Source organism: Microcaecilia unicolor, chromosome 14, assembly GCF_901765095.1.
Source record: "Microcaecilia unicolor chromosome 14, aMicUni1.1, whole genome shotgun sequence".
Classification (NCBI taxonomy): domain Eukaryota; kingdom Metazoa; phylum Chordata; class Amphibia; order Gymnophiona; family Siphonopidae; genus Microcaecilia; species Microcaecilia unicolor.
Genome location: NC_044044.1, coordinates 14368210 through 14391706, shown reverse-complemented (window position 1 = coordinate 14391706; position 23497 = coordinate 14368210). Strand labels below are relative to the sequence as shown.

At 42.6% G+C, this 23497-nt stretch overlaps 1 protein-coding gene across 1 annotated transcript in view; it reads right to left on the bottom strand.

Annotated features, from left to right (window-relative positions):
• Positions 1–1118: 1118 nt before the first annotated feature.
• LOC115457794 (solute carrier family 12 member 9-like) overlaps positions 1119–23497 on the bottom strand; it is a 52525-nt gene continuing 30146 nt past the window's right edge. The window contains 4 exon segments of the mRNA XM_030187397.1: positions 1119–3298; positions 3514–3660; positions 4674–4848; positions 6743–6935. Coding sequence (XP_030043257.1) covers positions 2460–3298; positions 3514–3660; positions 4674–4848; positions 6743–6935 — 1354 coding nt within the window. The 3' untranslated portion in view covers positions 1119–2459.

The following is a 23497-nucleotide window of genomic DNA, read 5'->3' as shown; positions in this document are numbered from 1 at the left end:
AGGTTTTTTTTTTTGTTCTTCTGTATTTGTTGCTTTTAGCATAAAAGGACACAAATTTCAGTTTTGTTCAGTTACAAACCTCAATCCTCCCACCACCCCTAGTTCCTGGAGAGCTCTTGGTGCTGGTTTGTGAGGGATGTCCCACTAAAGAAACAAACCATTTCAGCCATAGTCTGTAGGAATATACAAAATAGAAATCACCATCTAGTATCCATCCTTCCATCCAATAGTAGCACAACCTGCACTATAATGAACACATTGAGACAGTACCAACATCCTACTCCTGTTAAATACAAAACTAAGAGAATAAAATCTAAGACCCCTGGTCTTTTCTTACACAGATAAAAAGGAGGGTGGTGACCATGGAGTTGGAGACAGAGGAGTGTAACAGAAGGAGTTACCTTCCACCTAAAACTGTCATGTCTCCGTGGCACCTGTTTTCCCAGAAGAGAAACTTCCCTCCATTAGGCAGAGAAATTGTCCATGAAAACATCTGAGGTGCAGCCCAAAGCATGGACAATTTAAATACGTGAGGCAGAGCCTAGACTGAAGGTCAATAGGAGTGTGTGAGAAACAACCCAACTATGTGTCAAAAGAGTGTGTAAGGCATGGCCACACTGAAAGTCAGTTTATGAGGTACAGTCCACAGTGTATGTGGGCATGTGTTCAACCCAACAGGAGGAATATGGAGGCACAACCAAGATATAGGTTAACCTCACTGTGTGCAACCAAAATATAGGTATGTGTACGAAGCATAGCCAAGATGTAAGTCATTGACGGAATGAAGCATAGCCCAAACCGTGGGTGAAGGGGGATATGAGAGGCATCTGAACCTACCTACACGGAAGGAATAAAGTTGTGGGACAGCACTCTGAATAGAGACAGTGAAGGCTCCCCCCCCCCCATTGCTTTTTTGTTAAAAATCCGAATCACAAACATCTGTGGTTTTTCTCATTCCACACACATTGAAAACACAATCCTGTTCTCTCGTGTCTTTAAACCAAGAAAGGTGCCAATAATAAGTGTAGCTTGACTTTACTGAACGGGCTGTGGAAGACATCAATGGATCATGTTAAGTTTTTCCCCAAAAAGAGGCAAAAAGGAGGTCAGGCAAAAAAAAAAAAAGGAAAATCTGAGTTGATCGTTCTTGCATCCATCCTCAGCAGTGCAGTTCTGATGCTTATTTCTGCCATGCCTAAATTTGATCCGTTTTTTTTAGCCTCGGGTCAGCAGAACCAAGGCAGGTGCCTCTTCATTCCCCCTCTTCATCAAAACAACGGAAACATGTTTATTCCATCCATATCTGCCTTCAGTACCTGAAACACTATACTGTGTCTACTGCTGTGGACAGTTCCAAGTTCCCTCCCCCTTTACATCTACCATCGCTAGAAACGGATGTGTAGGACTAAGAAAAAATGGAAGACAACATAATGTCCAAATAATGGAAATCATTTTCAAAATCAGTACCTTCCACTGAATTTTAAGAAGTCTCTCCCCAATTTTTGCCACAGAAAAAGTTTTGGTGGGGGGATACAGAAAACTTTGAAACTCAGTATATAATTTTTTATGTTTTTTTTTTTTTTAAATCCTGAAGCCAATTTCTTGCAGCACCTCAGAAGTCATTGATTGGGGACTTCGTCCTGCTCACAAGCACAGTGCAGAACATAAAAGGAAGGGGCTGCAGATTGGAGTTTTCCCTCCTCCTCCTCCACTCTGACTACAGGAAGTGCCTAGTCATTAAATTTTTTAATTAATTGATATCTACTGGAAACCGAAGAATTGCTAAAGGCAGTGTTTCAATCCAAAGAGAAGCAGTTTTTTTTTTTTGCCACAAGAGTGAACCATAAACTGCTGTAGGCGAGTTTTACATACTGAAAGATTTTAAGTTTCCCATTATAGAACAGTCTAAGCCAATCCAGGTTTAATTACACTTTTCTTGTAAAAGTATGGTTTATGGCTTATCTGTTTGGAGTAAAAGCCAGAATGGCTCAAAGGGAATCTTTCCTCAAGGAAAATTATTTCCTGTTTGGTCTTATTCACTTCCACAACTTGCCCTTCCCTGCTGCAAATTGTGATATATTCCCCAACTGACCTCAGATTTAGACTCCCAGAGGCAGCTGAGAGCGCAGAATTTTTTAAAGGATAATAAATTTGCCCTGGCTGCAGTGTCCCACCTTGGCACCCGAAGATGTACAAAGACCCTCCACAATCACCGTTAAAGCAAACATGACTCCCCATTTGGCTGCTGTTTCTGACCTATGGTTTTGCTCATTAGTGACAGAAACACCACCAATAGGAAATCAAAAAGCCTTGTTACACAGAGTTTTCTGTAATCCATTTGTCAACTCATAGGAGGTGGAGAGAATAGGGAGCTGCAGACCATCTTACTACTGCCATACAGCAGTATAAGGTGCCTGGAGGTGATAGTGCTGGGGAGAAACACCTGCATCCACCCCACCTTAAAGGTCTGTGCAGGTGACAGGAGTGAGCCCATGAATCATTAATGTAGGCCCCAGGTCCTTTGTCAGGATGTCCAACTGCTCCAGGTAGCGCACATACTGAGAGGTGTCCGCAGGTGGCCTGGGCAGGTAGAGGAAGCGCACAGCTGCAACCCCACCTTGCCGCAACACCAGCTCATTGACAGCATGCAGGTATTCATCTGATATCCGCATAACATTCATGTTGACAAAGGCCTCCCCCTGCCCCTCAGGACACAGCTGCTTCTGCAAGTGAAGGGCCACCACCTGGTCCCAGGGCACAATCTTGATGGTGGCCCTGATGCGGAGCTTGGTCAGCAGCTCTCTAAGTTTTTCCTCTTTGCGGATCCAGCCCTTATCGCCAGACTCAATGCAAAGGAAGATACGCAGGCGGGCAGACTTCCAGGAGGCTACCATGGTCAGGATGCAGGCCATCTGCAGGAGGAAGAGGCTGCAGATATCCACATAGCTGGTACTATCCGGCCGCAGGAGGTTGAGAGGCCAGACATCTATGCATTGTTTGTCCGGCTGCCTTTTGGCAAAAAGTTCCTTCTTGTCCAGCAGGAAGAAATAGCGGGCCAGACAGACATTCTTCTGCATTTTGATGGCATCTGAGATAATAGCGACATACTCAGAAGGTGCCAAGGCTTTGCGGCTTTCCCTACCTCGGACAGGGGAAAAATGAGCCTGCAGAGAAGTGATATCTACTCCGAAATGGTCATTCTCCTGGCCCATGCCAAAGGCTGGGTCCTGAAGGAAATAATCCTCTGGTTCACTGTCATCATAGAAACCCAAGACCAGGGTATTTGGTTTCATGCCACCTGTGTAATAAAAACCATCAAAATGGTTAGGAAATACATTCAATGATTCTCTCTTCAACTTTAGCTATTATGAACTTTTAGATTACTATTGGTCTATTTTATGTTGCTCTACAGAAAATGGAGGGAGACCGCCATGAAAACAGAGGCATCACTGCTACACCAGCTGGTGCCCATATTGCATTGAATCCACTGCCTTACATACTGGTAGGGCTTACCTAGGCCTGTGATACGCAACAGGTGCTGAGTCCCTTGCCGGACCGATGGAGACAGGGTGAGGTCCACAAAAGCCTTCACATTGACCTTGTCCACTAGGCTTAGCCAAAAGGTATAGTGTGGTTGGACAGGATCAGAGGGCATACAGTCTGCCAGAAAGAAATGAAGAGCTGACCAGTTAGAATGACCAATTATTTTCCCCACATCCCGACCCCATCTCTTTATCCTTCCGATTTTGATTTAGTTCACACCTTTTCAGTAGTAGCTCAATGCATGTTACATTCCAGGTACAGTAGATACTATCTCGCTACTATTCCTGCACCTCCTCTTCTCCCCCTCAATTCATCTTTTTCCACCTCATTTCCTCCTCACTTTCCCATCCTTATTACATCTGTTTCCCTTTGCCTTTCCCCTACTTACCCAACCTCTTCACCTTTCCCTTTTCTATATCATCTGTCCTTCCCTACATTTCCTTTCTTAACTCAATGCCCCTTTATCACTTTGCTCCTGCTTCATCTCTCATCACGTTCCATATTACTCCTCCGGTTCCATCTCCCCATTTGATCTTTTCCTCAACTCATCACATTTCTCTCCCACCTGCATTTCACCTCATTTTAGTCCTACTTCATCCATATCTCAAACTCCTCACACACCATGCTACAGCACAGAGTGGAGGACTAGTCTAGTGCTTACAGTAAAGAACTAAGAACCAGAGAAGCCAGGTTTTAAATCTGACTGCTGCCCCTTGTAACCTTGGGCAGGGCACCTCATTACATTATATTACATTACAATATACTTCTATACTGCTGATACCTTCAGGTTCTTAGCGGTTTACAATAAAACCAAGAGTGTCTCTTGGGAAACAAAAAAAAAACCCAGAATCTTATTCAAGAACTAATTTTAACAAACTTCTTAAAAAGATAGGTTTTTACATTTTTCTTGAATAAGGAAAGATAACTGAGCAGAAAAACAAATATTAAAATCACTCCAGGACCTCGATACTTGAACTGCCTCCGGACAGGGAAATACTTATAGTACCTGAGAGTAAGTCACCCTGAGCTAGTACTGAAAAGGCATTAGCTAAAGCAAAAAAAAAACCCCAATGTACCCACATTTTACAATGTGTTAGGCCCAGCAGGGACACTGCAACTCCCAGACTCACCAAGGTCCCCAATCTCCACATGTCCCAGCACGTACAAGCCACCCTTTTTAAGGTCATTGATGAACTTGATGAGTTGGCAACTGGTCCTCGGGTTGGAGACCATGAGCAAAATCTGTGGTCTCCAAAACTTAACATGTTCCTTACGGATGTCCAGGAGCAGCAGATACTTCCGGACCTGGTAAAGAAAACAGGAGGAACAGATAAAAGACTTTAGGAAGGGAAACTCACTGGCCTCCTCCCTGAATTTCAAGACATCTCTGCCACTACTAGTCTTAATATTTAGCTCACAATCAAATAAAAATACAAAACAGTCTTTTAGCCCACATATACCGCAAGATTCAATGCCGATAACAATACAGAAGCAGCCAATCAATAGTCAGGAATTACAGAACATGCTTGTGAGAAACCAGAATTGTACAAAATGTAAGTGTCTTGACTTAGGTCTTTAAACATTTTCTAAATCCATGATAGGAACCTATTTTCCTTATCATAGTTGGTACAGAATTCCAGATACGAACAATTTGATAAAGGAGAGAAGAATAAAAAGCTCTTTTCGGATTAGAAAAAGAGAATTAAAGAGTTTCTAGAAGATCTATGGATTTCCTTCTCCAAAGAACATATGATGCAGCTTAAATAAGATACAGCTAAGCCAAACAGTATTCTATAAGCCAAGGTACAGATCTTAAACTCTGTTCGTGCCATGACTGGAAGCCAATGTAAGGACCTCAATAGTGGCATAACTATCAAAATGGTGGGCAGAAGAACAAAATAAAAATCAGCCTAGCAGCAGTATTTTGGTACCATCTCCAATGTTGTCAACAGCAGCTTAGTGCTACCAATATAAAACAAATTGCAATAATCCAATTTTGAAACCAGTATATTCTGGACCACTAGTTGAAAAACCTGAGAAATCAAGCAAATTTCTGATTCTGTACAATTACATTGAGCAATAAGACGAACTATACTTTTTAAAAAGGAGTTCTTAATTCAATCTCATCACTAGGCTCAAAATTGACCGAGAATCTGTCCGCAGAGCTACCTGTGTCTTCATATATTCTAAATTGATCATAAACCAAAGATTGTATATTCAAATTAATTTGAGTCCTCATCGTATTATTTTATTTACATTTGTACCCCGCACTTTCCCACTCATGGCAGGCTCAATGCGGCTTACACGGGGCAATGGAGGGTTAAGCGACTTGCCCAGAGTCACAAGGAGCTGCCTGTGCCTGAAGTGGGAATCGAACTCAGTTCCTCAGTTCCCCAGGACCAAAGTCCACCACCATAACCACTAGGCCACTCCTCCACTGTTGCTACTATTGGAGATTCTACATGGAATGTTGCTACTATTGGAGATTCGGAATGTTGCTACTATTGGAGATTCTACATGGAATGTTGCTATTCCACTAGCAACATTCCATGTAGAAGTCGGCCCTTGCAGATCACCAATGTGGCCGTACAGGCTTCTGCTTCTGTGAGTCTGACGTCCTGCACGTCAGACTCACAGAAACAGAAGCCTGCGCAGTCTTCTACATGGAATGTTGCTAGTGGAATAGCAACATTCCATGTAGAATCTCCAATAGTAGCAACATTCCATGTAGAATCTCCAATATTCCATGTAGAATCTCCAATAGTAGCAACATTCCATGCAGAATCTCCAATAGTATCTATTTTATTTTTGTTACATTTGTACCCTGCGCTTTCCCACTCATGGCAGGCTCAATGCGGCTTACATGGGGCAATGGAGGGTTAAGTGACTTGCCCAGAGTCACAAGGAGCTGCCTGTGCCTGAAGTGGGACTCAAACTCATTTCCCCAGGACCAGAGTCCACCACCCTAACCACTAGGCCACTCCTTGCCAGGTACTTGAGACCTGGATTGACCACTATTGGAAACTGAATACTGGGCTTGATGGACCTTCAGCCTGTCCCAGTATGGCAACGCTTATGCATGCATTGCAAACTACCTAAATCTACACGTTAGTTAAGGCGGTATAGTAAATATTTTCTAAATAAATAAATAAAAAATGTATAATCTTTTCCAGCTCAACTCTCAATATCTGTGTCTCACCTGGTGGAAGATAAGGGCCTGGCTGATGTAGCCCCAGCTGCTGGTGGCGGAACGAAAGTGGATAAAGCCCAGGAGGATGACCATGATGACAATGCTACCCGAGGCATAGGCTGGATTAATAAGGAACATCATGACGAAGCAGCTGACAATGCCAAGGAGACAGGTGTGCCAGCTGAAGACCTGGAAGGTGGGCCTGGCATCATTAAATAAAATACACCATCATTAAATAAAACACAGATTATAGTTCTAGCATTCAAACAATATGAAGCCTACTTACAACCATTTTAAAAAGGGAGGGGGGGGTATAGGTGGGGCAGTCACAGTCACTTGGTTGTTCCAAGTTGCTGGTACTCTGTTTTATCTATATTGATTTTCAACACAAAGGTACTCTAGTATTACTTGACACTAACCTTTAATGAGTAATAATAGATACCCATACACTATCCACAACCTAATATGGTTTCCTTAGGAACTCACTCATACAGGCCTTTCACACCGTATTATTACTCATTAAAGGTTAGCGTTAAGTAATACTAGAGTACCTTTGTGTTGAAGTTTGTATAAATTGTACTCTAATATAAGCGATTTTCCACTGAGTAAAATAGATTTTTATCTATATTGATGCCAAGTCTCTCTGTTAAATCCATACTGTACTGATGCTGATGTTGCTTATATAAATTAATTGCTAAGATAACTATGCTTTGTATTTTTGAAATGAGAATGTGTTAGGTAAACTATGTTCAGAATTAACAATATTCAATAAAGACTTCTAAAAATTTAAAAAGAAAAGATAACTATGCTTTGGCGGTGTACCTAATAAACTAACTTAATGCATTCAAATACCAGGGCTGTCACTGAACTTTACTAAAACAACCAGGATTCTTAAGCTCTTCATAGGGAATGAAAAGAAAGCCAGGCTAAATTAGAGCACATTACAGCTACCAGCAGAAAATGGAGGCCTAGCTTGCCCCACATTTAAACTGTATCATATGGCCTACTATTACAAAACATCAATAAAGAAAAAACATTTGCCCATGAGTGCATGGAGGGTACAAATGAGAAGAAAAGATCTCAATTTCTAATGTCCCTCAGCAGCTTAGCCGATACCTTGCTGTGCTAAGAGTTTCAATCAGCAGCGTAGCCAGACCTGCCATTTTGGGCGGGCCCCGCATTAACCTGGGTGGGCTGTTCCCAACCCCACCCCTACACAGTAATTTTAAAATATTCCCTCCCTCCCCCCCCCCCCGGCATTTTCTTCTGTCTCCCTCGGCCTACCTTGGCAGCGCTTTCTCCCTTCGCCATCCCCTCCCTCTCTTCTGACGGCTCGCCCCGTCCGCGTGGTCTGTTTATTTTTAGTCCTTGAAGCGCCGTTCTCCAGCACCGCACCGGCGATTCCGATAGCCTTTTGCCAGCATGCGTCGTCGGGAACGGGGCCTCTCAGGCGCGTCCTGAGGTGGGATGCGCCTAAGGAGAAGCCCCGCCCCCGACGATGCACGCTGGCAGAAGGCTATCGGAATCGCCGGTGCGGTCCTGGAGGGAGAACGGCGCTTCAAGGACTAAAATTAAACAGACCACGCGGATGGGGAGAGCCAGCAGAAGAGGCAGGAAAAGATGGCTTGGTTTGGGGCTTGTTAGGGTGGGCGCTGGGCGGGCCTGAAGGAAAAGTGGCTGGGCCTGGGCCCGTCCAAGCCCGCCCGTGGCTACGCCCCTGGTTTCAATCATGAGTTTTTATGACTTACAGTTGAAATTTCTAGCAAGTTATCAGCTAAGTTGCTGAAGAACATTAGAAGTTCTGAGATCTTTTCTCCTTATTTGTGTCTTTCATTCATGCATGGGCAAAATGTTTTTTTCTTTATCAACTGTTGTGTCATTTTGCTTTGCTCTATTTGGTGTCCTGCTATAAAAAATCATTACATATTACTTTTAACACACCACCAATGGATCACTGGATACAACTAGAGGGAATCTTCCCAAGAAAGAAATCCATTTTCAGCAAACCTTGAGAAGGCAAACACCCACAAACCCTACAACACTGATTACCCGTTACTCACATCAGTGCCATAGAAACTAAACATCCAAAGAATCCTCTCTCAATAACAAAATTGTGTCCTTTAATCAATTTACAGCACCAGAATACACAGCCTGGGTCACAAAGCTCGACAGGGCAAAGGCCCCACTCACGAAGCAGACAAATCATTCATGCCCACGGGTTATCACAAAATCTAACCCAACCAAACCTGAATCAAAGGCCTGTCTTTCAAAATGGACTGTTCAGTGCCCAAGGACGGTTACAATGTGACCAGCTAGATCGATTACAACAGACAAAGAACCGAGTATGATTACAATGATCTGATCCAGCTAGATCCAGACTGGAAGATTCATGAAATCCTTGGAAGAGAGACATTGCTACATCATACCAGTCACTTTGGAGCCTTTCTGTATACTTTCAAGCTGATCTATAAGAATAACAGGATGATTAGTCAATAATCATCCAATCTCCATCTCTTGTTTTGATGATCCTGACTGATAACAGGGATTATATATGGCTGTCCAGAGATCCAGTTTGGGAGAGACTGACAGCAAGGGAGAGAAACAAAAATCTTTCCCTCTCCCTCCCATCGGCTTCAAATCTTCCTTCCACTTGAGCGAACTATTGCCTGAAGAGCCGAGATGACATACTGCCACCCACAGGTCATATAGTTTTGTTCAGTGATCACTCAAGGGGATAGATAGATATGGATATTTGCTGAGAGTGTATGTGTGAACCAAGTGACACTGCTTATCTGTGTGAGACATCAGTATTAGTGACAGGAATTCTCAGAAACTATGATTAGGATTTTACTGTTGCTTGTTATCATATCTACCTTGCTATGCTAAATAAATCATTATACTGCATGAAGTCTTACAGTCCATATTTATTACCAGCAGATAGGGAGATTATAGTGAACCAAGAGAGTCAAGTGTTGAGTTTTGCCAGTCCCTAGATGTACCTACATCTTCTGAAACCCCCACAGGTCTGATCAGATAGCAAACCAATTTAAGGATGCCATTCTATCAATAGTATCACTTTGATCCTCTGTAATGAATAAATCCAACCTTCAACAAAAATGAGACCACCACATATAACCCATTGACACAGGAATGCTACAAAAATCCTAAGTCCAACCTATACAAAATCTTCTAAAATATCCTGGCAATGGGAATGATGAGTGAAGTAATCAAATTTGTATATGACCCAAATCTATTCATAGTTGTTAAATCACATGTAGGCTGCGTGAAATTGCAAGAGGACCTTGGGAAGCTAGAAGACTGGGCATTCAAATGGCAAATAAAATTTATGTGGCCAAGTGTAAAGTGATGCACATTGGGAAGAATAATCCAAATTATAGCTACATGATCTTATGTTCCACATTAGGAGTTACTACTGAAGAAAAGGATTTAGGTGTCATTATGGGCAATACAATGTAATTTACTCAGGGTGTGGCACCGGCTAAAATAGCAAACAAAATGTTAGGAACTATTAGTAAAGGAATAGAGAATAGAACAGAGAGTATCATAATGCCTCTGTATTGCAAACAGTACTCAAGTGAGGCATATTTTCAAAGCACTTAGCCTTCCAAAGTTCCATAGAAACCTATGCAACTTTGGAAGACTAAGTCTTTGAAAATATGCCTCATTGTGTAGTCTCAACATGGAGCTACTCCATCTTAAAAATTAAGCAGTGGAACAAAGAAAGGCAACCAAAGGAGCCATTCTACAAGGGCGCGTTAGGCTCTACGCACATGCAGCGTGCCCCAAAATGAGCCTACCGCCAGGCTACCATGCCTACCAAAAGCCTTGAAAACTACGAATGACCACCTAAACTTCCGAAAAACACTAAAAACTAACCTGTTTAAAAAGGCATACCCTACGGATCCAACATAAATGCCTGATCTTTGCAACACAACAAAACTAAAGAACGTAATGGACATAACACAACTCTTCCGTTGTACGATTCCCTAGTGTGGCTGTGCCACATGGACTTTATCTTACCACAACATCACTTTGTATTTGTTTACACCGGAGTCTGTAATGCCTCTCCGGTACTATGTAAGCCACATTGAGCCTACAAATAGGTGGGAAAATGTGGGCCATAAAAGTAACAAATAAATAAATAAATTCAGATTTGCCATGCCTGGATAATTTATTTCCTCCCATGTGTGGTGTTTCTGGCGCTAATTGGCAGTTGGCACGCGCCAACCGGTCACCATAAGTGAGCCCTTACCGCTGGATCAATGGGTGACATTAAGGGCTCAGGCCAGTTTTAGGCACGCACTGATTTCAGTTTTACCACATATCCTTTTCCCGTCCCTTTAAAAAAAAGCCCTTTTTTGCAGACGCGGTAAAAACTGGCCCGGGGCGTGCCACTACCGCAGGCCACTTTTTACCACGGCTTAGTAGAAGGACCCCAAAATGATTTAGGGGGTAAAACTCCTCTCATATGAGGAAAGGCTAAGGAGGTTCGGGCTCTTCAGCTTGGAGAAGAGACAACTGATGGGAAACACGATAGAGCTGTATAAAATCCTGAATGGAACAGGTAAACAAAAATTAACTGTTTACTTTTTCAAAAAGTACAAAACGTAGGGGAGGACTCCATGAAATTACATAGTAGCACGTTGAAAACCAATAGCAGAAAACATTTTAAGCTCTTGAACTCATTACTGCAGCACGCGGTAAAAGCAGTTAATTCAAACGGGTTTATGTCGAATCTCTATTAGAATAACCAAATCTGATAACCTCAGCGGTGCAACTTGACAGCACTCAAATTTCAATGCTGCAAGAATTTTGTAAATGGGCTAAGCTGGCACTTCATTAAGGAGACGTTCTTGAAACAGCTTTGGTAGGCGAAACATGATCATGTCAGACGTTGGGTCTGACTGATAACAAATTCAGTTCTAAGATAAGTGTATTCTATCATTATTTTGAATAAAGTAGAGGAATAAAATTTTCAAATCTGGAAATATTTGGGAAAAGAACATGAAAATTGAATTTTTAAGATGTGATATAAATTTCATTTGATTACCGATGAGGAGGTGGGTGCAGTAATTCAGCTCATACATAACAGCTCCTTTAACATGTCAATGCATAAAGCAATACGAAAATCTGTCAATATTTTCACTTTTTTTTAACCCCCCTCCCCTAACAGTGTAGCTGGTTTTTAAAAAGGTTTAGACAAATTCCTGGAGAAAAAAAGTCCATAAACTATTATTAAAGCTGACCTGGGGGAAGTCACTGCTTACCCCTGAGCATGGAATCTTGCTATTCTTTGGGACTGGCCACTGTTAGAAACTGAATATTGGGCTAGATGGATCCTTGGTCTGACCTGGTAGAGCAACTTTTATTGTGGGGGGGGGGGGGGTTCCCCAACACTTTTTCAATTTCTATTTGTTAATTTTAAAACAATAAAGACAGTGCTAGCAAACAGAATAACAGTAACACAATAGGAATGAGAACAGTAACAACACCCATAAAACAGAAACTCCCAATTCTCTACAAAAAGTTTAAAAAAAAAAAAATATAGACCAGCATTATCATCCATTGAAATTAAAATGGCTCCCTCCCCCTACCAATAACATCTCAAAATGTTCCCACAATCTGCACAAACTTATAAATACACTAGTAAAAAAGGCCCATTTTTGGGAGAGATGAAACGGGCGCTAGCAAGGTTGTGGTGTGCAGCCTCCCCAGCCATCGCCACCGACCCAGCTGTCCCCCAACCCCTGGTTTTGGTGTGCAGCGTTTCTCGTGGGGGCCGGCACGTGCAGCCTCCCCACCCATCTTCAGCGACCCAGCTGTCCCCCAACCCCCGTGCAGGCACGGGGAGATCACGTTTCCAGCCCCGGCACCCCATCCGTACGCATAGTCAGCGACCCAGCTGTACCGTGGTCAGCGACCCACCTGGCACCACCGCCCACCGACCCACATGGCCCCGCAGCCCCCTCCAGGCACCTGCGCGGTGTGATACGGGTCCCGTCTGAACCATGGCCGCCGAGGGGCAGGGGGAGATCGCGTGTGCTCGTGGACTGTGCTCCGCCCTCGACATCACGTTCTGACGCGAAGGCGGGGCACAGGACGCCTCAAAGTTCCGGTTTTGATGCATGGGCAAAAAGGATATCTCTGGTGCCTCACACTTACGGTTTGTAGACTTCATTTAGAACGTTGGGGGTCGCGAATTATGTCCGGAAGGGGCGTGGCCGAGGGCGGGTCTATGAGTGACAGTGAGTGAGCTGACAGCCTAGCCTTCACTGTTTCCCTCCCACAGAGTGAGCTTCAGAATGTTTTCCAGGTGAGAATTATTAATATAGATAAGAAGTGTAAAATTGTTAGGAGAGAAATACCAATATTAAATCTTATTAAAATTTAGAATTCCCCACATAAATGTTATGTTGTAAGAAAAATTGAAACAGTAAAATATCTCTACACTCTGGAACTCCTCCAAAAGCCACTGGATCCATAGCAATGACAAACTCTCCACAAACAGCTTCAGATGCTCATTTGCAGTGAACTGTAAAAGAACACCAATTAAAAAAAAATTGTCCTCCCAGAACACTTCTGACCCCGGTGAGAATGCCTCACTTGACCAAGATCAAGTCAGCACAGTGCTGCAAAAGCCACATCAGCAACTGAACCCTTCTTTCACATGTGGTGTAGGAATGTCCCAATTATTAATTTAGCTTAAGACGGCATTTATACTCTGCTTCTACCTAAAAAGGACTGAGGCAACAACTAGAGCTTCTGATTAGAGAACAACACAGGGAAGAGGACCCGCAGTAACTGTGGGGATGGGAACGGGGACAGAGCCCGTGGGGACAGGGACAAGCTTTGTCCCCATGTCATTTTCTGCTTTGAAGCATGTTAATGAACTGAACTGTTATTTATGTTGAGTGATTCAGAAGACGATATCTTGATTTTTTGGAAAAACAAGCAAACATGCTGGCCACAACTAGCAAAATTTGCATGGGGGGGATCCTGTACATTCTGCTACCAGCACATCTTCTAAAAAGAATTTTCTATTGTAGTCGCAGGAGGAATGTGAACGATTACAGGAGGACCTTGCGAGAATGGGCGTGCAAGTGGCAGATGAAGTTCAATGTTGACAAGTGCAAAGTGATGCATGTGGGTAAGAGGAACCCGAATTATAGCTACGTCTTGCAAGGTTCCGCGTTAGGAGTTACGGATCAAGAAAGGGATCTGGGTGTCGTCGTCGATGATACGCTGAAACCTTCTGCTCAGTGTGCTGCTGCGGCTAGGAAAGCGAATAGAATGTTGGGTGTTATTAAGAAGGGTATGGAGTCCAGGTGTGCGGATGTTATAATGCCGTTGTATCGCTCCATGGTGCGACCGCACCTGGAGTATTGTGTTCAGTACTGGTCTCCGTATCTCAAAAAAGATATAGTAGAATTGGAAAAGGTACAGCGAAGGGCGACGAAAATGATAGTGGGGATGGGACGACTTTCCTATGAAGAGAGGCTGAGAAGGCTAGGGCTTTTCAGCTTGGAGAAGAGACGGCTGAGGGGAGATATGATAGAAGTGTATAAAATAATGAGTGGAATGGATCGGGTGGATGTGAAGCGACTGTTCACGCTATCCAAAAATACTAGGACTAGAGGGCATGAGTTGAAGCTAGTGTGGTAAATTTAAAACGAATCGGAGAAAATTTTTCTTCACCCAACGTGTAATTAGACTCTGGAATTCGTTGCCGGAGAACGTGGTACGGGCGGTTAGCTTGACGGAGTTTAAAAAGGGGTTAGATAGATTCCTAAAGGACAAGTCCATAGACCGCTATTAAATGGACTTGGAAAAATTCCGCATTTTTAGGTATAACTTGTCTGGAATGTTTTTACGTTTGGGGAGCGTGCCAGGTGCCCTTGACCTGGATTGGCCACTGTCGGTGACAGGATGCTGGGCTAGATGGACCTTTGGTCTTTCCCAGTATGGCACTACTTATGTACTTATGTACTTATGACTGTGCAAGACAGGAGAGCTAGACTGAATCCTGAGATTGTTGATGACTTATTCACCCACAGATTAAAAATCATAACAATCCTTCGTACAGCATATATCTCCCCTGCTACGGCATGCAGAATGGGTTGTATTTTGTAACCCTGGACATTTTAACAGGCTGGATTAAGGTTCCTTGGGGTGGTAGAAGTCAGCTATTGTTTGGGTTGGAAGGGTAGATGGTGGTGGTGGTGATGGGGTTATTATAGCTGCTCGTTGTTATTATTGTTTTCTATTTGTAATTGCAACAGCATTAATGTTCCTTTTTATACTTTAATAAAAAGATTTAAATATAAAATCATAAGTATTCAAGGCTTCTGTAGATGAGGACAGAGCCCACGGGGATGGGGCGGGGACAGAGATGGGAGGGAGATGGGGGCGGGACAGAACCTGCAGGGATGGGGTGGGGACAAACTCTGTCCCCGTGTCATTCTCTACTTCTAATTCTAGGGGTTTATGTAAATGTAGGTGTTTATTTTAAAAACAATTGGGGGCTTTGTAAGGCTATTAAAAATCTGTGTAAATCAGTTTTCACAATTTAAAATTAAATTTGACATATTTTCAGGGGATTCCATTTTTTTTTTACATGTGTAGAGATCTTGGAAATCCCATGGTACGGGTACCTGCAGAAAATTTAAAAAAAAAACCCTACCAGGAGCAATACAATTTAGACATGACAATACATTTTGCTACTTGTTCTTAAGGTTTTAACTGATGCTGTGCCCTGTGTAATATCTGCAAATTTGCATTTACACCAACCCGGTGGAGCCTTGAGATTTGCATCATTAAGCGCTCCTTTTAGAAAGCAGCGCTACAGATTAGCAGCTCGCTGAATGCAAAGAAGCCCATTTAAATTCCCATGGACTTCTCTTCTTTCAGCGCATGCTAATCAGTAGCACAACTTTGTAAGAGGAGCCCTAAAAGATGAATACAGATCTTCAATTTTTTTACACTGTAGGACCAAAGCTTTGGAATAAGCTACCTGCCTCCTTGAGAGAACGCAGGGGATGATAGCTGGTATAATGTAACACCATATTCTTATCGTGTACAGAGGTATTGATCATTCAGAGAAGTAACGATGTCCAAAACATTTATCTGTTTCCTATCCCATTGAGCAGTAAATTGAATATTCTGATCCACACTATTATTATAGGTTACAAATTCTCTGAGTTGCTCCTCCGAATCATTATAATATCATCAATAAATCTCTTCCATGAGATCATATGCATGTCATACCGGCATCCACATACAAATAATTCTTCAAAATGAGTCATGTAAAGGCATGCGATGGAGGCTCCGTATTTTGCAAAATTACCGATAGGAATATGGTGTTACATTATACCAGCTATCATCCCAAACAGTTGCGGGACAGTGTTCTTATTGCTCAATTCCTCCAGCTGAAACGTTTGTGTTCCACAATAGAGCAATTTAAGCTACAGGCTACTGCTATGTTTTATACATTTTGTGAGTGTGATTATCCTAAATCTGTTTTTAAAAAAAAGTATATAAGAGGGCATTGTATGCCAATAGACAGTGCCTTATTCCCCTGCAGCCCTCAAAATTGGTCGAGCTATAAAGAAATATTACATAGACTGGACAAACTTAATCTTTAAATCCGAAGGGGACAATACAGCATCTAAGTACCTGTATATGTAAGCCGCATTGAGCCTGCCATGAGTGGGAAAGCGCGGGGTACAAATGTAACAAAAATAAAACAGATACTATTGGAGATTCTACATGGAATGTTGCTACTGTTGGAGATTCTGTTGCTACTATTGGAGATTCTACATGGACTGTTGCTACTATTGGAGCTTCTACATGGAATGTTGCTACTATTGGAGATTCTACATGGAATGTTGCTACTATTGGAGATTCTACATGGAATGTTGCTACTGTTCGAGATTCTACATGAAATGTTGCTATTCCACTAGCAACATTCCATGTAGAAGCCTGCGCGGCCACATTGGTGATCTGCAAGGGCCGACTTCTAGTGGAATAGCAACATTCCATGTAGAATCTCAAATAGTAGCAACAGTGGAGGAGTGGCCTAGTGGTTAGGGTGGTGGACTTTGGTCCTGGGGAACTGAGTTCGATTCCCACTTCAGGCACAGGCAGCTCCTTGTGACTCTGGGCAAGTCACTTAACCCTCCATTGCCCCATGTAAGCCGCATTGAGCCTGCCATGAGTGGGAAAGCGCAGGGTACAAATGTAACAAAAATAAAATAGATACTATTGGAGATTCTACATGGAATGTTGCTACTATTGGAGATTCTACATGGAATGTTGCTAGTCCACTAGCAACGTTCCATGTAGAAGGCTGCGCAGGCTTCTGTTTCTGTGAGTCTGACGTCCTGCACGTACGTGCAGGACGTCAGACTCACAGAAGCAGAAGCCTGCGCGGCCACATTGGTGATCTGCAAGGGCCGACTTGTACATGGAATGTTGCGTGGAGGAGTGGCCTAGTGGTTAGGGTGGTGGACTTTGGTCCTGGGGAACTGAGGAACTGAGTTCGATTCCCACTTCAGGCACAGGCAGCTCCTTGTGACTCTGGGCAAGTCACTTAACCCTCCATTGCCCCATGTAAGCCGCATTGAGCCTGCCATGAGTGGGAAAGCGCGGGGTACAAATGTAACTAAAATAAATAAATAAAAGTCCAAAATCCTCCCAAGCACAAACTCACTTCAGTAATAAAACATATTATTTTAAGATCTTCAGGATGTAATGCAACCGCACTGCTTAACAGACAATTTTCAGGCAGTTTTCAGTTCCAGTGAAACGCCGCAGCCATTTTTCATCATCAAGAATTAAGTATGCAAGAGAATCGTAAGCTTTGTAGGATCTTAAAAAATGTTTTCACAATAAGATGATTGTTTTAAAAGATGTAACATCGTTCCAAATAGTAGCTAATGAACTTTTTTTTTTTTTTTTTTTTACTTTAGTGAACCTCTGCCCTGAAGATCCAAAGCTTGGCCATGTCAGTTGAGGTTCTTCTGAGACTAAGCAGCTGCCAGTTAAGTAATTTAATCCAAGTCATAATTTTGGAATCTATAAGTCACAACTTTTGAAGTAGCTACACTTGATCACCTTTAATTATTGCATGACCATGCAGGTTGTGTACCATGTTCAATATGGCCGACAATTTTTGTTTGTCAAACTCAATAAGGCCAAAGGTTGACAGGGCCGCCGAGAGGGGGGGACAGGGGGGACAAAAGTCCCCGGGCCCGGGCCTCCGGAAGGGGCCCGGCGCCACCGCAGTCAGGCCCGCCCGCCGTCACTCCCGAACTAACTAACCTTAAACGCCTCCTTCCTTTCCTTTCACCACCTTCGCGGCAAGCAGCAGCAGGACAGGCCACTCCTTCCTTCCGTGTTCCGCCCTCGCCTGATGTAACGTCCGTGAGGGCGGAGCACGGAAGGAAGGAGAGGTCTGCCCTGCTGCTGCTTGCCGTGAAGGTGGTGGAAGGAAAGGAAGGAGGCGTTTAAGGTTTGTTCAGGGCCCGGTAGTGGGTGGAGGGGGGGCCCGGCAACCTCAGGTGGGGGGGGGACCGCCGGCGACGATGATCTCGGGTGGGGTGGGTGGGGGGGCTCGGGGGCGGCCTTGTCCCGGGCCCGGCTCTGGCTCTCGGCGGCCCTGAAGGTTGATGTATACTCAAACTGCATGTAATCTGCTGGAACACAGGTAGATACAATACAATGCACAGACTGATGAAAAACTGGCTGTTAGAAAACCTGTTTGCCTAGTCATAGGTTCACAATAGATTTACTAAATAAAGGTTTAAAGACTATATAGGACACAGTTTAATAGTTATCAGTGAATATGGTTTACATACTGTCCATGTAACAGCGAGCAGATGAGGATAATAGCCACACAATTGATGATTATATGGAGCTTCTTGTATTGACTGCACAAAATTTCAAATATTTACCTGAGATTTAAATCCATAATGCGTATGAGAATTCCATGTACAGTCACTACTAAGGCAATGCGTAAATGACATGGGGGAATCCCTCATATCAAAGAGGGGGAGGGGGATAAAAGGTGGGAGAAAGATTCAAAATGGCCGCTGACTAGTTCGGACGCTCAGCAAAGCTCCGAGAAGAAAAATGCCAAAGAGAAGGGGCCGCTTGTCCTCCGCTGCTGCCCCTCCACGGCAAAATCTTCCTTTTCAATCCACAATGATAAATTACCTTCGTGGAGCACAGATATCAGGAACATCGGGAGCAGGTCCGCTAGGTCGACTGGGTGGAAATGGTACCATTTCGGAGACCGCTGGACTGGAGCTATCGCTCAGCCCCGATGATAGGGCGCCTCCCCCGCAACCCTCGGGAGCGAGCACGTCGACGCCGGACCCCAGCAGGACGCCACCGAAGAGTGTAGTCGTCCACAGGGCCGAGGAGGAGAGTCGAACTGCGGACAGTGTGGACCTTTTTTGCGACCTAGGTGCCTCTCGAGGGGGAGATATGACATCTAATAACCAGCACCAGATGGAAGCTGTGACCGGAGATAAGGCACAACAAACCGCTGTTGTAGCTGCAGAGGTACAATTTCCTAAATTTCAGAAACCTACTGAAATTACATTAGAGACTCTATACACCTTGATTGTGGACTTAGGGAGTTCCTTAAGTCCACAAATTAAACAATTATCTCAAGAAATGTCTAAAATGGACCAAAAGGTTCAACAGACTGAACTCAAGGTAGAGACAATATCGAATCGGCAAGAAGAATTGGAAAAACAAGTGAAAGAGGTTCATTTAAACCAGGAGACTATGATTAAAGATTTAATTTCCTTGAGGAGACGAATTGAATTCTTGGAGAATGTAACCAGAAATAACAATATCCGCTTTCTAAAATTTCCCAAAAAAGTTGGAGTTTTACCAAGGGAAATGCTCAGAAAGTATATTACAGAGATACTTGGCGCTTCAGAGGAAATGGTTCCACCATTCACACAAATATATTATTTGCCCCTGAAACGCCAAGTGCCTCAAGAAAAGTCAGAATTAGATATTTCACTGATACTGGAATCCTAAGATACCGAACTAGTCCAAGCTTCTACTTTAATTGCCACAGTAGCCTTGTCGCCAGATAAAAACTGGCTGATGAGACTTTTCTTCCAAAATAAGGATAAGAGCTTCCTTGGTTTAAAAGTTAGTCTCTTCCCTGATGTGACTAAGGAGACTCAAAAACGTAGACAGAGAGTTTTACTTATGAGGCCTGGTGTAATTCAGTTAGGAGGTACGTTTTTTCTAAAGTACCCGTGCAAATGCCTAGTTAAATATCAATCTAATAAATATGTGTTTTATGAGCCGGCACAGCTTTCTTCGTTCCTAGCTGCAAAAGGACAAGGGAGTAATTAACTTAGGACGGCCTATATATTGAGAAGATATCTTTTATGAGCACCCGATAAAGGAAAGCTTCCTCAATTATTTTCTTTTGGAATCCATATTGTAATTTTTGAATCTCACAAAAGTGGACTTTAATTAACATGCTGTAATTGTTTGAACATTAATTGGTTTCCTTATATAGTTGAACAGTGATGTTATTTACCTGACAAGTTTATTTTTGCTTGTTTTAATACATGTAAATTGTTAAATAAAGAATAAAAAAAAAAAAAAAGGTGGGAGAAAAAAAAGGTTGGCACTCTGTACTAGGTTAACAAAAACTTTCTTTATGAACATTTGTATCTGAGGTTGTATATATATGGACAAGCGTGTATTTTATTGAAATGTCACTAATAAAAATGTTGTAAAATAAATATTGCATGACCTTATAAAACTAAAATGGTGGATCGATGATGATTTGCACCTTCCTGCCTGAACATTGTCCATTAAGCAGTGTGGTTGCATTACATTCTGTGCTTGGGAGGATTTTTGACTTTTAGATGCTATAAAGAAATATTGCCATGTTCTTGGTATTCATCGTTCTCTGAAGGATTACCCCCAAACTAGCATTTCAAACTTTTCTCCTAAGCCCTCTTAGTCTGCTGATATGGGTCACTTTAAATGCAGAGCTTGTATATATTGTCAGTATGCCATCGAAGCAGCTACAGTATTGATTCCCTACTCCGGTAAATTATTTTATTTACATTCAAGGACAGATTGCAATTCAGATGGGGTGGTTTATTATATCATCTGCCCCTGTGGTCTTTACTACATTGGTCAAACAACTAGAAAGGTGAAAACACGCATTGGGGAACATATCTGCAGCATTAAGACCAATAAGAAGAGTGCGCCTTTGATTGCTCATTGGAGAGAATGTAATCATTCAATTGCTGAGCTGAATTTTTTGGTGTTATTACAGGTTCAATGTCAGGGAAAATTTAACCTAGACAGATTAATTTATAAGGAGCAGCGATTTATTTATTTGTGGACCACAACGCAGCCAGGGGGATTGAACAAAGAAATTGAATGGGACTGACCGATTAGTAACAAAAGTATTCAGTGTAGGCATTTAAATTCCCATGGGCTGCGTAGCTTTGGCACACCGCCGTAAGGTGAGATCCATTCCAGACTGGTTTCCTGTGCAGGGTTCTCAGTTGCCTGAATAATTAGAAAAAATGTGAAGATTCAAGAAGTGTGTGTGGAATATAAAGATATATATTTTTCATACTCATTGGCAATATGTATTTAAGGGGAAGGTGGGTGCATCAGGGAACAACTTGATGCCTTGCATGTTTTTACAGCGGCCCTTTTGATAAAGAGGTGGGAAAATGTGGGGTACAAATGTAACAAAATAAATAAATAAAGCTTGAAGCGAAACTCGGCCTGAGTCAAGGCAACACGTTGAATTTGAATACCGAAGCAAGAAAGTTTTTTCTGGGATTCACACTGAGTTTTGAATACCTTAATGGTTTTGGAAACCATGGAAGCTGAATTTGATTGAGCATTTTGTAGCTGTGTTCCTCTATGATTTCAAGACGTCCAAGGATTATATCTTCAAGGACATTTTTTGAATGAGCAGAGGGTATCGGCTCTAGTGCTCGACTATTTACAGTTTGTCTTCATCATTGGATTCAGATTGTATTTTAACACTGGACTTTTGGGGGACATTATTCCTGCTTTCGATATATGGTTTATATTAAGTGGGCACTCGTAGTGGGTATTGTATTTTAGAATAAATATTTGCATGACACCTGTTTGTTTCTCGTAACACTATTTCTCTTTTGTTTTTGATTTATTTGAATATTGTATATTTTACATGATTTAATTATTTTATATTTAGGTCCTGTGACAATTTTGGTTTGGGTAGTTAAAATTTAATGCCAAGAAGTGATGCACTTGGGTGCAGAGATCCAAAGGAGATGTACATATAGATCGATAAGCACAGCTCAGGAGAGGGAACTTGGGTGATGGTATCTGAGGATCTCAAGGTGATGAAACAATGTGACAAGGCAGCGGCCACAGCCAGAAGGATGCTAGACTGCACAGAGAGGGGTATAACCAGCAAAAGAAAATAGGGTTCCAGGGCTCATTTATTTGATTGATCACCTAAGGCCGAAGCCATCAAAGCGATTTACATAAAGTAAAATTCCACATACAGCACAGTACATTGCATATTTAAAATTTTATAATATAAGCAAATATAGCAACACTCATAAAATAGTAACAAAGCAAATATAGATAAGGAAATACGAGCAGATGCAAGCAGAGGCATGCAAACAGTCCTGCTGTGTCTCGCAGTATCCTAAGGCCAGAGCAAAGAAACAATGGGAAGACAAAATTTAATCAGAAAAGGCCAACTGGAAGAGATTAGTTTTAAGCATAGCCTTAAATGAAGGGAGAAAGATCTTGGTATGCAAAAGGATAGGCAAGTTGTTCCAAAGGGATGGGTCCACCACACTAAACATCACTTTTCAAAATGTAAAAGATGGAATTGTACACAACAAAGGGACAGACAGCAGGTGTTGATGCCCTTTACAAATCGTTGATGAGGTCCCAATGAGAGTATTGGGTTCGGTTTTGGAGGCTGTATCTTGCTAAGGACGTAAAAAGACAAAAAGCAGTTGAGAAAAAAAACGGTATGGGGTTTGCGTCAAGACGTATGAGGAGAGGCTTGACGATCTGAACATGTATACCCTGGAGGAAAGGAGAGACGGAGTGGTATGATACAGACGTTCAAATATTTGAAAGGTATTAATCTACAAATAATCCTTCTCCAGAGATGGGAAGGTGGAAGAACTAGAGGACATGAATTGAGATTGCAGGACGGCCGACTCAGGAATAATGTCAGGAAGTGCTTTTTCATGGAGAGGGTGGTAGATACCTGGAATGCCCTCCGGCGGGAGGTAGTGGAAATTAAAACAGCAATTCAAAAATGTGTGGGGTGAACACAAAGGAACCCTGTATGGAAAGCATGGAACCAAACAAGCTTAGCAGTGATTAGATGGCACCACCAGTAATTGGGAAGCAAAGCCAGTTCTGGGCAGACGTCTATGGTCTGGGCCCTGATCATGGTTGAACAGAATCAGCTTCAGTAGCTGGAGAATAAGGCCATTGCCAGGCAGATGTCTACAGTCTGCCCTGTAAATAGCAAGGACAAATCAAGATCAAGTATACATATGTAATGTAGTATCACATCGTACCTTATGCTATGAGTTTATCTTGTTGGGCAGACTGCATGGACCATACAGGTTTATCTGTCATCATTATTTTTTTCTTCTTTCCCTCTTCCTTTGTTTTTTTTTTCCTATCAGGTTATTGTAGCTCTGTTCATTGTGTGCT